The sequence below is a fragment of the Pimephales promelas genome, chromosome 24 (genome assembly GCF_988280905.1).
Source record: "Pimephales promelas chromosome 24, fPimPro1.hap1.1, whole genome shotgun sequence".
Lineage (NCBI taxonomy): Eukaryota > Metazoa > Chordata > Actinopteri > Cypriniformes > Leuciscidae > Pimephales > Pimephales promelas.
The window spans coordinates 8,808,338-8,822,739 of record NC_142792.1 but is presented as its reverse complement, the minus strand read 5'-3'; the positions used below and the strand labels follow the sequence as shown (position 1 = coordinate 8,822,739).

Genomic DNA, 14,402 nt, shown 5'->3' with positions numbered 1-14,402 from the left:
TGTTACTATTCTGATAAAAGCAAGGCCAGCATGTTTCCTCTGTCTAATGCATGTCTATTAAAATATGAACAAAATCAAAATTAATGTAATGAATACCATCATTTGCCATTTTCTACACTACTTTTAATTATATATGCATGCAGCAGGGTTATTATATTTAACTAAAATTGAAAAAATAAATAAATCTGTTTTTGTTATATTGCAATATATATTTTCAACTTAATGTACTAAAATAAATAAAAATGAAATTATTTAAAAAAAACATATTAAACAACTAATAAAAAAGACAAAATTACTAATACACTAAAATGAAAAATATAAAAATGAAAACTCATAATTGAAAATATTAATAAAAACAATAACAGTATCTCAGAGATACTAAAATAACACTGTTGTGTAATACATATAATATATAAAATAAATGATACATTTTTTAACGTTAAACTCTTAAAGACACATTTTCAGAGTCTGAAATTTCTTCAGCAACTAACAAGAATACACTAAAAGCAATAATCAAAATAAAAACAGCTCTATAAAAACGAACAGGTCTTGCTTTATTTGCTAGTATATGGCTTACATGAGTATATATATATATTTAAAATTCACAGTCTGCTGGAGGTTGTTCGTGGAGAGTTTGATGGCTGCCTGAGTGAAGCTCCTGGCATTGGTTTAGAGGAGGTAGCCTAATAGGGAGAGCCGTCCGTCCCTCCACAAACATCTCCAGTGAATGAACCCTTCTCTCCTGCTGCAGCCAGTACAGCATCTCAGTCCGGTCCCAGCGCATCTTCTCCCTGTACGGCCGGCCCTGCGAGAACCAAATCAGCAACAAGGATGAACAACAGGACGAACAGTTTCTGCTGCAGATAACAAAGGTGTGCCTCGATGCACTCACCTCATAGCTGATGCTGTCATTGAAACGGGTTGTGATGTGCCCTATAGTCTTGGACAGTTCTTGGTCTACAACTGAAATCTGAGAGTTGAGATTCTCCCTTTGACTTGCCTCTGTCATTCTAGCGATAGATGAACCCTGATAACCTGTTTATTCGCAATGAATCTGCATTAGATCGGATCTGTTTTAGGTTAGATCATTCTTTTATAATAATTTCTTGAAGCCATGCACGGCAATGCATCATCCCAAAAGCAGATTTCAAAGGTCAAAATGTTTTATTCTGTGCCTCTGACGTACCTCGCTGGAAAAATCTGTTGGGGTCTGATGCCTCCCTCTCAAAGTCCTCCAACCTGGAGAGCAAGAGCTCCCTCTTCAGGATCAAACGAGCAGCCACCTCCCATGCAGCGATTGCCTGATAGCACAAATAAATCCATGTGACAACATAAAAACCTTGATGATTATAATGGAAAGCCAGGAGAGTTAATTCTCATGATCTCTACCTCCTGAAGATGGTCCCTGTACTCATGGGAGCTGTATTTGATGGCCATGTCTAGTCGCTGACCTTCTGGCAGACGCAGGGCGTTCCAGACCCTTTCCAGCCTGACCTGCATCTGTTCTGCATCTCCATCCAGCAGACCAGCAGCTGGACCTTCATCTTCCTCTCCTCCCACAGACTGAAGAACCAATCAATCAATCCATCCATCCATTCATCCATCCATCTATCAGCTTGTCTGTCTGTCTATCTCATTTTAAAAAATGTGATTTTTTTGAGCAACAACTGTGTTTCAAAATTATTTTTGCTAACAGAAATCAATGGAAAACAGAAGTGCAGCATAATATTATGAGGAAGAGAACAGGAACTCACTACATCTTGTATTTCCTCTTCTGGATGTGTCTCTGAAACACAGATATATCGTCACTCTTTCCTTTTTTACATAATGCATGTTCATGTTCATAAATGTACTAATTTTTTTTTTTAGAAAACAATAACATGCCATCCAGTTCTGGATCCCTCCCGAGTCCTCCCATCTTTATGGTGTTGATGTTCCAGAAACCAGGAATAAATTCCTGTTTCCGTCTCCTGAGTGAACTGATCCTTTCCTGCTGCCTTCTGGAAGAAATGACGGTCAGATAAAAATTAGAAGCCAAATCTACAGGCTAACTTTGATTTAATTATAGAAATAAAATAAATGGAACAGGCAAAACATTTGTGATAAGCCATTTTGCTGACAGTCACATTCCCAATATTAGAAGTGTTGTCTTATGGACGAAACAACCGCAAGTCATCAAGTGTCATTCATTCTTAGAGAATCCCAGCTGTTAATACAATACCTTCTCCTCTTGTCTCTCTGCATCTGAGCCAGCTTGTGTCTCTCTTCCTCTTCATCATCACTGTCATACAGGTGAAACAGCACTGACAGATAATCAGAGTCCTTCAAAACAACACAAGCACAGTCCACAATTGAGCCTGCATCCTGAATGCATTTAGCATTTATCGCTCATAAACACACACTGCTATTATAAACTTACCTGGTTGGAAATGTAGTTCAGATAATCATCCAGTGATAGTTGACACCTCCACCACTGAAACCAAGCTCTGTGCACTCGTGCAGTCGCATCTACAGGCCTCTTTCTGTTCTCAGACCTCTTTATTCTCTCTCTGTTAAATGTAAGATTTGATATCATTTCGGGGTACCCAATAACCACAAGCACAGATAATAAGGAAGAAGAGAGCACCTGTGAGATATGCTGTATGGGTTGGGCTTCCTGAGTGATGGGTTGATTAATTTGTCATCGATTACTCTTTTTGAGAAGCATGTGGCATTTGTCAGAGCAGGCTCGATCCTGGGGTCCTTTAAAAGATAGAAAGCTGATTTTAATATTCTCAACTTCATGATATGAGGATGCTGTGATATGTCACCAACAAAATATTACAACAAAACTCAGCTCACCTCATCAAAGCTGAAATACTTTGTCGAAATACTTTTGGATAACTCGTCAAAGACTTTGCTTATTTCTATATTTTCTCCAAACAAGTTCCGATCCATCCGAGTAACCGATGCTGAATCGATCTAGAGGTTTAGAATGATTATACAGGTAAATCCTATATAAGCCAAATTAGATGTTGTAGCAAGAATGTAGGAGGGATATGTATGCTGTATATATATATATAAAATAGTAAAATATCACTGCTGTGATATCAGAGTATAGAACCTCTTTAGTGAGGTCATTGTAGACTGGTGGGTACAGTTTGATGGTCTCTGGGAAAACCCTATCGGACGCTCTGGCTGCTGCTGTGTGCACAATGGTGTGAGATGAAACCGCCACTATGGCCATGTCTCCTTTTGTGTGTGAAGGTTTCTCCACAACAACTTTAGGCTTCTTTGTTTCCTCTTCTTCCTCCATTTTCTAAAAAGAAATGCCCATGAAACGACTGTAAATCACATTTGCAGATGGCTCAGGTATACTGCACACGATTATGGCTGCAGTGAGTTTATTTCTGTACCTGTAGTCTTTGTTTGAGCTTTTGGAGTCTGCTAGAATTATAACAGATCATGGCTTCTATAAGTGGGCACATATCTGTCTCACAAACACTGCCATCCTTGTAATCGCTTTCTTTTAATAATCTAAAAAAACAACACACAAATGCAGTTTCAGTTCCGATTACTCATGCACATGGGCACTCTGATTTATATGTTGTATATTTCGTAACAGCCCAACCTCCTCAGATCCTCCTCAGGACTGATGTGTTTCTCCAGGGTGAAGTGAGGATCAGTGGACAGTAGGGCCAAAGGGGATGGAGGCCGATTCGGCAACTTTATCTCTAGCTCCTCCAGCAGTGTCTCCCTCTGTAGGTCAGGCATGGAATGACATCCCTGAGAGGGCAGAAGGCCAAATTGTGAAGCAGGCTACTTTTTGAAAAGTTGCAATATGCAACATGGACTCAAAAAGCCCTGCTCACCTTCATTCTGAACAACCGGATTTGACTGGAACTCTGATCCTGCTCTTGTGTTGGTATACTGGCCATGCGGGCTGTGGAACCTGGACACATGCAAAGATACAGTGTCCTGATCTAATATCCTGAATTATAACCTATCACTTTAAAGGGATAGTTCGTTCAAAAATGATCTATCTATCTATCTATCTATCTATATATCTATCTATCTATCTATCTATCTATCTATCTATCTATCTATCTATCTATCTATCTATCTATCTATCTATCTATCTAAAAAAACATTGCAGATTTGGAACAACATGAGAGTGAGTAAACTATCCCTAAATGTATCTGTGTATCTTGCCGTACACTGTGTGTCTGTCTCGTAGAAGATTGGCTTCGTGTGGCAGGGCAGGAGATCATACACATGTTGCAGATCCAGCTCCCCGATTTTCTCCTGAATCTGGACACATAGAAATGTATTAATTTGACCTTACCGTCTCTCTTTACCACACTCATGCACACAAACACACCTCCTTGAGGTCATCCTCCACAGCTTCTTCCCGTGGTGTGCCCCTCATGGACCTCTCCATGCTATCAGAGCATGTTTGTAGTGTGTTCTTCTGTGTAACAGGGCTTGTTCTGGCCTTCCGTGCAGCCTTGATTCCTGTGACAATCCTGCATCTTATGGAGCGAACATTCAAGCTGTAAATAGAAACAGCCACCAGTTTCACCAGTGAATAAGCAATGCCACACTATATGTCATCAAATGGGCTATTTTATGGGATCAAAGCCTGTTAAAGTCTCTGTAATTTAGATTAAAAAGAGTAGCTCTCACACTCTGGTACAGTCCACAGCGAGCTGAGCTGCCACCCTTCTGCGATTGGCACAGTCACTGAAGACCCCTCGCCTCTGTAGAGTTTTCATCACCTGCAGGTAGTGAAGAAACAGCTGGACACAGATGTGCAGCACTTCACTGAAGGTTTGGCAGTTCAGCTGCACTTTCTCTTCCTGGGACAGTGTGGTGTCCACAGATGGGGTTTTCAGGTTCTGCCAGATCAGGCCCAGCTCAGAGGTCAACACTGCAGTCTGAAGGTCAAAGGCAAAAAGAAAAGAAATTTATTATGTAAACTCATAAAAAAAAAATACTTCTGGGAGTATTTTAAGAATGAGATTGGTGGATTAGGAGAATCTGATAAAATTTAATCAGCAATAGGGCCAACTGTACGGTGCAAAATACTTCAGAAGATGAATATTTGAATATCTGTTTGAGACTGACCAGAGACTCTCTGTCTTCATGGCAGATGGAGTAATGTTGTGATATCTGGATGATTCTCTCCTCCAGCTCTTTGCACAACTGTGTCAAAGAGGCTGGAATGCTTTTATCCTTCTTATAAGCTGAAGACTCTGATCTGAGCTTAAACCTGTCTGAAGGTGAAATTGTAAATCAGCAATACTGTAATGAGTGAATTCAAGAACTCTAACTTCAAGAATGAATTGACTAGTGAAAGCTGGTGAAGAATGATCTAACCTGTCATCCTGTCACCACTGATGTGGCAGAGAAGTGAAAGAGGTCCTAGAAGGTTCTGAACCTCTTGATTGTGGACCATCATTTGGAGATCCAAACTTTTGAAGTTGCTAGCAAACCTCTGTGAGCTTGTTATTTCCCCAGTCATTCTCAAAACAATGAAAACCAAATAAAAGGTCTAATATAAAAACAAACTTTTCAGCATTCATAGAAAAACATTTAAGGTGTAAAAAAAAAGAAAAAAAGAAAAGCTTTTCAGGTTTAAACCTGGTTTACATCAATGAATGTGATCTGATTTCTGTCACAAGTTTAAAATGACAATGCACTGGATTAAAAAAAACAGACGCATAAATTAGGTTATAGTCTACAATCATTTTAATATCAAAAGAACAACTGTTTAAAAATATATATTATAAATATTTATCGAATGTAACAAAGCGACTGAAAACTTCCACCGTTCCTCCCTTCCACCTGCAGTCCTGCACGCCAGTCTAAACAAGTCACGTTCCCCTGGAAACGCAGGTCACGCACAACGTCATTGCGCAAACTTTTTTTTTTTATTTTTTTTATTTTTTTTTTTATTTTTTTTTTTTTTGTCATTGCGCAAACTAGGAACATCCGATATCACTTTTTTTCTTTTCTTTTTCCTTATTTCGTTTAAATACTCTAGGGATTAATTTGAAACCAGAATATTAAATACAGTCTTTAAACTACAAGCACATTAATAATAATAATTAAGAAAAGAAATTAATTAAAAGGATTTAAGTATACCAAGCTCATGTGGTAATCTACTATTCTATGCTAGTCTAATGCAGGTGTTTTTAATCCACGGACCCATCCTAAAAGGGTGTCTTTTGTAAACACCAAATTTACACACTGAAATAAAAAATTATTAGGCCTCTAATTCCCAAATGTGTTTATATTAAGTTAAAAAAAAAAAACAATACACAGTATAATATATGAAATACATAATACAACTAAAAAAATAATTAACAAAAAATAATAAATAAAATAATAAATAGTAGCCTAAATAAAACAATAACAACCCTGTCACTCCCTTACGTCACTCCCTTTCGTTCCCCTTGTGGTCACATGACGTCTCAAAAAAGTCTCAACAGTCACAGAACCCACCTAGTGAACAAATAAACGCATTGCAGTTTAAAGTCTAAACTCTAAACAACACTTAATTTAGCCTTTAGAACAGTCTTATATTAAATTAGCATTTTTGTGTTTCTGTAATTTGGCATATTTAGGGGATGTTTAAAGTTAAATAAAGTATGCACTAATGGGATACCGACTTTAAAAAACAGCACTAACAGTCTAATAAAATAGTATTTACCTTTCTTATTTTGCCTAATGATATGACCTATGGCACTTTCTTATTGTCAAATGCTAAATACTACAACAGGGTCACATGGCATGTATGAAAAATGAAACGCACACCACTTCCGTTTACATTAGCCCCTGTCATCCGGAAGGGTGGTACCTGTTCTACTTCTGCAAATACGTTTCTGTCGTCTCATCATGCTTGTAAAAAAAAACAAAAAAAACATGGACATGAGAGAGTCCTCCTGGAGAGCTGTGATCAGTCAGTCCTTGGTCATTTGATCAGCTGGAGCCGAGAGGACGAACCGACGCGGATTTGAACCTCACCTGGTCTAACTTATATGAGCCCGTCAGGTAAACGCTGAACTGAGCCCGATTCAAAGTTTGGATACTTTTCATTGCAGGTAAGTGATTTTAGGGTTGTTTAACATTTGCAAAATGTACAGCGCATTGATTCTGGATTGTTTTGTCGTATAAAATGTGGTTTAAGAAGCTCTGGGCGCGTGTTATGTTTGGACAGGTGGGAATTAAATGGGCGTTTTGGCAACATTGTGGTTTCTTGAGTAATCGGCTGTATGTATCTTTTGTGTGTATTTGCATGTTACTAACTTTAAAAGCATAATATCAGTCAATATCTAACACTTATCTTTTGCTTGTACTTTGAAACCAAGACCATTAAGGTTTTATTTGCATACATTTGACCTCATTCCTAAAATCAATAAACAGTAAATAGGCTATATAAACAGTAATGTGATTGAAATAAATGAAAAATAAACATATTTTAGGAATGAAACGACGTGACCATAAAATGAAATTAAATAATAACGTTACATTTATTTTTAATTAAAATGTCTGAAAAGATAGTGGGTGACTAAGGATTTATTGTTAGAATTCTAACAAGCTTTAACTGCTGACAGTAACTAATAGAATTATCTCAATTTACTTTTAATGGTTTGCGAGTAAATACCAGTAAACGATGATAATAGTAAGGATGTGATACAAGTTATGACATAATATAAATAAAAATATGTCCTGTTTTTCACTGACACGCATTGTTGCTTTTAGAAGATTCTCATAACAAAAAAAAAAAAAAGGTTTTTGAGGGACATTATTAACCCTATTATATGCTCTAAAAGTGGAGAACTGGGTTTGTTACTCATAGAGATAACAGTACAATGGAGAGTTAAAGGAACTTAACTGGAGAACACTGAACAGATTTTCCTTATTTAGGAACCTCACCTACTTCTCTATCGTAAACCAAATCAAAATTACTCTCTTAGCATTTGGTTAATTATTGTTCCTCAGCAATTCATAATGGATGAATTTAGAAGTATTTTGAACTTCCTTTATAGAAGTTCATTATCAATATCATTTAACACTCATTGAAAAAGCTCATATGAAGTCTCATGACTGTCAGTGTGTTTAAATAAGAAATGGCCTTGAAAGTTTCACAGCCTCTTTTTCATTTCTGCCAGTTACACGGCTATTACATCAGCACCTTGGCATTTTCCCCCCTTATAAAAGCAGACCGCGGTAATGGTGGCGTTCGATCTTGGCTGTTATTGTGCTCGGTCATGTTGTCGTGTATTTACAGAGGTAACATGACCTCCCTGCTACTGAGCTTTTAAAAAACTAAATGCCACATCCCACATGCTTTCTGTTTTCCCACGAGCACCTGCTTTTATAGCAGCGGTTTACTTGGCAGAGGCCTGAAGGCTCACGTCTTGTCACATTTGTTATTGTGGTGCTTTTGTGCTAAATATTTATCCGACTTGTTGCCTTAAAATTGTCCTAATTTTGTTGTTGATGTATGTTTTTTCAGCTTGTCCATCTCAGGATCTCTTTGGTTGCGCCAACTTTGCAGAATTAACTTTTAATTATGTTCCTTTTTTCTGTTTTTTTTACCCCAGTGCTATAATTGCTGACCAAAATAAGTGTTCACGTTACCACCACCTCCTCCGACCCCCTTGTTCTCCAGCACCATGAGTGGTCAACCACGGAGGATTCGTCTGAAGCCATGGCTGCTGGCACAGGTCAATTGTGATCTATTAATCACATTGTAAACTTTTTGAAAATATTGTTTTTGAAAAATTGTTCTCCCTAAAATTATAATCCTGGCATCATTTACTTACCCTCATGTCATTCCAAAGCAGTTTGACTTTCTTATGTGGAACATAAAAAGCAGATTCTTTTTTAATACAATTAAAGCGAATGATGACCAGGTAAAGCTCTACACATGAACAAAAAGCACCATGCAAATCATTCTAATGACTCTTATTATGCCATTTGCTTTTATTCTCACGTCAGATTACCAGTCATGACAGCATTTTTTTGTATCATGTGCATAGGCAAATGATACAAGTTCTATAGCACAGGGTACGTTTTTCAGGGGATAATGACTTAAATTTGATCCTCAGATGACATCAGAAACAGAATATTGGCTAAAGTTGTTTTGAAAGTGTGCATTTGCAGATGAGAGTCAATAGAAATCCATGCAATTGGGATTTTCTCTTGAGGACTAAAGAGTTCGCAACCCTCTGAATTCGCCACATTGAACAACAATGAAAAAACTGCTTGATTTAAAAGTGACTTCTGTGTGAACAGTGCTTCCTACATCGCTTCACTATTGGTACTGTTTTTTGGTCTTTGAAAGTTCCTGAAATGTTGCTAAAACGACCCCACCATAAATGGTGACTTTTTTTTACTTAAAAGTCTCTGGTCACTATGTTATGCAAATTTGTGAGGTGTGTAAATGAAAATATCGGTTATAGAATAGTTTTAACCATATTTTCAAACCAACAAAGAGATTCATAAAACCACACTGGGGATGTACCAGAATACTGTTTCAAACACTTGATGATATAATCTTTACCTCATCATCAATGCTTCAAACAGATTGGTGCCCGGCTACCACCTTGCTTTTACCCATCCTGTACTTCAAGATATCAGCATCTAAAATGGAGGGAATAATAGAAGGAACATCATTTGAAATATTGACATCCTGAGCAAGTTCTACGTTTAGTAAAGTAAACATTTCTCACTCCACCAGATTAACAGTGGGAAATACCCAGGACTGCACTGGCTCAATCAAGAGCGCAGACTGTTCCGGATCCCATGGAGACACGCCACCCGTCATATGCCTACCCTTGAAGAGGAGAACACTATTTTTAAGGTGAATCATATGTTTTTGGCATCACTCGTGCTGTTTATTACCCTTTTGTGGATGTTACAATAGTATTTACCCATAATATGAGCTCAGTTTCAACACCAACCCAAGATGCTGAGGTTACATGCTTTCACACAACCCTTATTCTGTTCTAAAGTTATTAGAACCATCAAATGTCTGTATTTACAAGTTCTAGTGATGTGTTCAGTACTTTAGAAACCACTTTTTTTGAGAACTAAAAATGGAGTTTCAATTCCACTTGGCTGAACTGCAGCATGATTTTAAGGGGAAGTCATGAAAGGTTTAGAGCCTTGAGGTTAATGATAGGGAGTTAGCAAAAATAGAGTTTTTTTTGGTGGTTTTGTTGCGTCTTTATGCATAGTGTATTAACAAACTAGACAATTAGCAGGGATATGCTTTAAAATCAACAAATTTAGTCTTTATGGAAACAGACCAAAAATATTGTTGACTCATACTGAACTATGCAGATTTTGTCCAATCAAATGCTAGAATAGGAATTACACTCAAAATGGACTGTAATGTGCCTGGTTTTACAGACAAGGTTTAAGCTTAAGGCCCAGACTAAAATACATGTTTGAGAGCTGTTTTAACTCAAAGCAGCTTGCACTGACTGACTTATCTTAAAATATGACCGTGCCATTGTTTTGTCTCAAGATGCACACCGGTATTGTATTACATTTATAAAAGCTATTTAAATATCCTAATTTAACCAAGGCCTAATCTAAGCCCAGTCTGTGAAACCAGGCCATTGTCTATTTAAAAAAAGAAAGGGACAAGACATGTCTAGACATTTCCCACAAGCATCCCTTCATTCACTCATTTTGCTATGCAGGCTTGGGCTTTGGAAACAGGCAAGTACCAGGAAGGAGTAGATGAGCCAGATCCAGCAAAATGGAAGGCTAACCTCCGCTGTGCACTTAACAAAAGCCGAGAGTTCGGACTCCACTATGATGGCACTAAGGACACCCCCGTCCAGCCTTATAAGATCTATGAGGTGTGCGACCAGTCAGTCAATGGAGGTAAAGACCTGGAACGCATGCCTAGTCAGTGAGGGATAAAAAGAATGGATGAGCCAATAAATCTCTTCTTTTGTTGATTTTAGATGCTGGAGAGGATGAGGAAGAGGAGGTAAGTGCTGAAGTGCATGTAGCGTGATGGAATAGCTTGAATAACTGTTATAGAAATTAAATTTTTTTTTTCTTCCCCCATTTCATTTCAGCTGCAAAACTTTGTAAAACTCTCCATTGGTAAGCATTTTTCAAAGTTGATGTCATTTGGAAAAAAAAAAAAATTGAATGTATAACAAAAAAATCGAATTATATTTTCGATAGACCCTTCAAGCTACTCGGCATATCCCCCTAGAGTTGACGTTCCGTTCACATCTTCTGATGGCTATAATACTGCCCACCACAACCCTCAAATGAAACTTTTCGGTGAAATGATCCCTAATAACCCCAACGGAGGTGCTCCTATGACCACTCATCTTGCCCAGCCCAACACAGGACCCCCTGAATTTCCCAGTCACAGTGCAGTTAAAGTTGAGCAGGGATCATATCCCATTCATGGTGGAGGACTTTCGAATGGTATGGAAATGGGGTCTGGAGTCATTCCGCCTCCTGCTCTTCAGGATGTAGTCTCTCATTCTGTTGGCCCTCCAAACATAGTGGACACCCCAATGCAAGAGGTGCCATCTCAAGCGGAGAACCAGGTTCATCCCTGCATCTCAGAGCTGCTGAGCAGTCCACACATGTTGCCCTGTAAGCCTCTAATGCCTTGTTATTCTGGATTAATGTTGCAATTTATGATGAAGACATAGCTAAATCTCAGAAAAAGTCTAGTCCCACCCTCTAATTTTGAGTAATGTTAAATGACTTTGCAAGAGGTGCACACCTTGGCTGTATTATCAAAATTTAATTTGTTAGACTGAGAATCTTTCATTTAAGAAATACGTCATCCAAAAATGAAAGGTCTGTCATCATACACCATGTCGTTCTAAATACCACAAAAGGAGAATTTTTGGCTGGATGTTCATACTGCTCTTTTCCATACAATGTAAGTTAATGGTGATCAAAATTCCAAAAAGTCAATGCTATTATGTATATAATGTGTATTTTCAATTTTGGCATACCAAGATTGGTTACAATGATGTTTGATGTCAAACCTGGCCTAACACTTGCTACACCAGAGTTTGTTAAATTTGTGAGCTGTTAAGAAAATTATCAGTGATTTAATATAAAGTTTTATTTTTTTATCACACAAACCTTACATATGGCTCCAGAAGACTTGGAAGTCATTCGGACCACTTTTACAATTCCCTTTGTATTTTATTTGCTCTTTATTGCTATTAATGTTTATGTATGGAAAGAGCAGCATCAACATTCTTCTAAACACCTTTTGCATTCCACAAAAGAAAGAAAACCAAGAAGTGAATGATGATAAATTGGTCATTCTCTTTTTCTCTTCTAGTAACTGATCTGGATATCAAGTTCCAGTACAGGGGTCGGACAGCTGGTTCTTTGACCGTCAGTAACCCTCAGGGTTGTAGACTTTACTACGGTAACCTGGCACCCACACCAGAGCAGGTGGAGCTGTTCGGTCCAGTCACTCTTCAGCAGGTACTGTTTCCAGGATCCGCCGAGATCCCGAACGAAAAGCAGAGGTTCTACACCGATCATCTGCTGGATGTGATGGACCGAGGGCTGATTTTGGAGATCAGGGGACAGGATATCTATGCCATCAGGTTGTGCCAGTGTAAAGTGTTCTGGTCTGGGCCAGGTGTGCCTGAGCAGGGGCCGCCCAATCCAATGGAAAGAGAGATGAAGATCAGGGTCTTCAGTCTGAACAACTTCCTTCAATGTAAGAGGAACCAGTTTTTCAATGAGCATGATGTCAAATGTACTGTATTGTGACTGCATTACAGCAATAACAAAAAATTGAGTATATATAAATTCCAACCCAATGTTACAATTGGCAACCTCTGGATTTTATTTGAGTTTCAGAGTTTGGAAGAATCATTGTGGAAGTAATTTTGAATATTGACACATTGTATGTACTGTTGATGAATAGCTAGGAAATTGATACATGTAACATTGAGGTGACAAAACATTTACATTCATTCTCTGTGGCAGCACAAGATTGACAAAATATACAAACTGCCAATTCAACACCATTTTTCTTCATTTTGTTGCACATGTGATGCAGAAGCTTCCTGTCTTTGGTGGGAAGTGAAAGACAAAACATGAAATTGCCCAACTCCATTTTATTCACTTTATGTAAAAAATCACTCCCAAACTCATGCATGACTCATTTTGTTAATTTGATATATCATGTGATAATTGTGTTTTTTTTTTTTTTTCCCCTTCAGGTCTTATTTCTTATCAGAAAGGGGAGGCACCATCTCCACCACCCTTTGAGATCTACTTCTGCTTCGGTGAGGACTGGCCAGACAGAAAGCCCAAGGAGAAAAAGCTCATCATTGTCCAGGTGTGAAGATGAAATCCATGTTTGTTGGTTTCATTTGGAGTTTGAAGATGCTAGTCATTTATTTGTGCAGGAAGGTGTACAAGGTCGTGCTGTATGGCCGAATTAAGTCGTATGGCATTGTATTTACAAAATAGCATAGCTATAACTATAACTTATACAGTGTATTGTGTAGAAGCCAATCAGTCTCCATTTAAACCTAGCAAACAATGCTATATTGCTAAATTGATGTACTCACAATTTAGCAAAGCTCTAACTAGGTAAACAGAAGTTTCACATCACAGGTGTGCATCCAGGACTGGAGCAGTGTTTTATAATTTAACATTCTTCAAACTTAAAACCATGATATATTGCTAAATTGTGCAGCATTGTTTTCACACTATAGCACAGATGCTTCACGTCATATCTGTTAATTTAGTGTATTTAAGCCAATCGACATGGTCATAGCTGCTATTATGTAGTGTCTATTAACCAATCAACATCCAGAACGACAACTATGTTTTATAATTTAACAATTGTCAAACCTAGCATAGTTTGCTATATCAATTTCCACAAATAAACAGCATCTGCTCTTGAATGTTTATATGCTGTCATTTTCTTTCCTAGGTTGTTCCAGTTGTTGCAAGAATCCTTACCGAGATGTTTTCAGGTGAGCTTTCGTGGTCGACAGACAGCATTCGGTTGCAGATCTCCAACCCCGACTTGAAAGACCAGACGGTGGAGCAGTTCAAAGAGCTCCACAGACTGTTGCAGAGTCAAAACACACACCCCCCCTGGACTCAGAACATCCACTAACTGAAAGAGGAACCCATGTTGTTCATTGCCTGCTGAAAATTGGAGGTCCTTTCAGCACTGGAGTATATAGTTGCCCTCACCATTGGACTAGACCTCTTGACATTTTTTTTTTCCTCCATATTTTTTGTTTTGTTCTTTCCTATGTCTTGGTTAACTTGTCTTTTAAAATGTTAGATTTCAATAAATACCATTGCAGTATTTTAAATGGTTGCTGACATGATCAAGTTACCACTGTGCGATTCACCAAATGAACAGTTGA

At 38.1% G+C, this 14,402-nt stretch overlaps 2 protein-coding genes across 2 annotated transcripts; one reads left to right on the top strand and one right to left on the bottom strand.

The window, feature by feature from the left end:
- Positions 1-533: 533 nt before the first annotated feature.
- Positions 534-5,891, bottom strand: ccdc87 (coiled-coil domain containing 87). Its single transcript, XM_089127090.1, has 19 exons — positions 5,359-5,891; positions 5,107-5,255; positions 4,666-4,916; positions 4,361-4,532; positions 4,197-4,290; positions 3,852-3,931; positions 3,611-3,765; positions 3,396-3,516; positions 3,104-3,298; positions 2,842-2,961; positions 2,627-2,742; positions 2,420-2,549; positions 2,222-2,322; positions 1,885-2,000; positions 1,755-1,786; positions 1,390-1,563; positions 1,187-1,301; positions 893-1,035; positions 534-805 (listed from the first exon to the last, which is right to left on the bottom strand). The coding sequence occupies exons 1-19, from the start codon at positions 5,501-5,503 to the stop codon at positions 596-598; spliced, it is 2,619 nt and encodes an 872-aa protein (XP_088983216.1). The 5' UTR covers positions 5,504-5,891; the 3' UTR covers positions 534-595.
- A 933-nt stretch (positions 5,892-6,824) lies between these two features.
- On the top strand, positions 6,825-14,341 carry irf5 (interferon regulatory factor 5). The gene is made up of 10 exons (XM_039668150.2): positions 6,825-7,085; positions 8,592-8,714; positions 9,731-9,853; positions 10,701-10,887; positions 10,971-10,996; positions 11,088-11,115; positions 11,200-11,625; positions 12,335-12,724; positions 13,233-13,351; positions 13,955-14,341. Exons 2-10 carry the CDS (start codon positions 8,664-8,666, stop codon positions 14,141-14,143), a joined length of 1,539 nt encoding a protein of 512 aa, XP_039524084.1. The 5' UTR covers positions 6,825-7,085; positions 8,592-8,663; the 3' UTR covers positions 14,144-14,341.
- The last annotated feature ends 61 nt before the right edge of the window (positions 14,342-14,402 follow it).

Bases quoted from the DNA above. Each gene is read 5' to 3' on its own strand.
- irf5 (XM_039668150.2), top strand. From the start codon at position 8,664: ATGAGTGGTCAACCACGGAGGATTCGTCTGAAGCCATGGCTGCTGGCA. The intron at 10,997-11,087 runs GTAAGTGCTGAA...ATTTCATTTCAG, and splicing joins GAGAGGATGAGGAAGAGGAG to CTGCAAAACTTTGTAAAACT. The intron at 12,725-13,232 runs GTAAGAGGAACC...TTTCCCCTTCAG, and splicing joins TCTGAACAACTTCCTTCAAT to GTCTTATTTCTTATCAGAAA.
- ccdc87 (XM_089127090.1), bottom strand. From the start codon at position 5,503: ATGACTGGGGAAATAACAAGCTCACAGAGGTTTGCTAGCAACTTCAAA. The intron at 3,932-4,196 runs GTACGGCAAGAT...GCATGTGTCCAG, and splicing joins CTACGAGACAGACACACAGT to GTTCCACAGCCCGCATGGCC. The intron at 2,743-2,841 runs GTGAGCTGAGTT...TATCTTTTAAAG, and splicing joins AGTATTTCAGCTTTGATGAG to GACCCCAGGATCGAGCCTGC.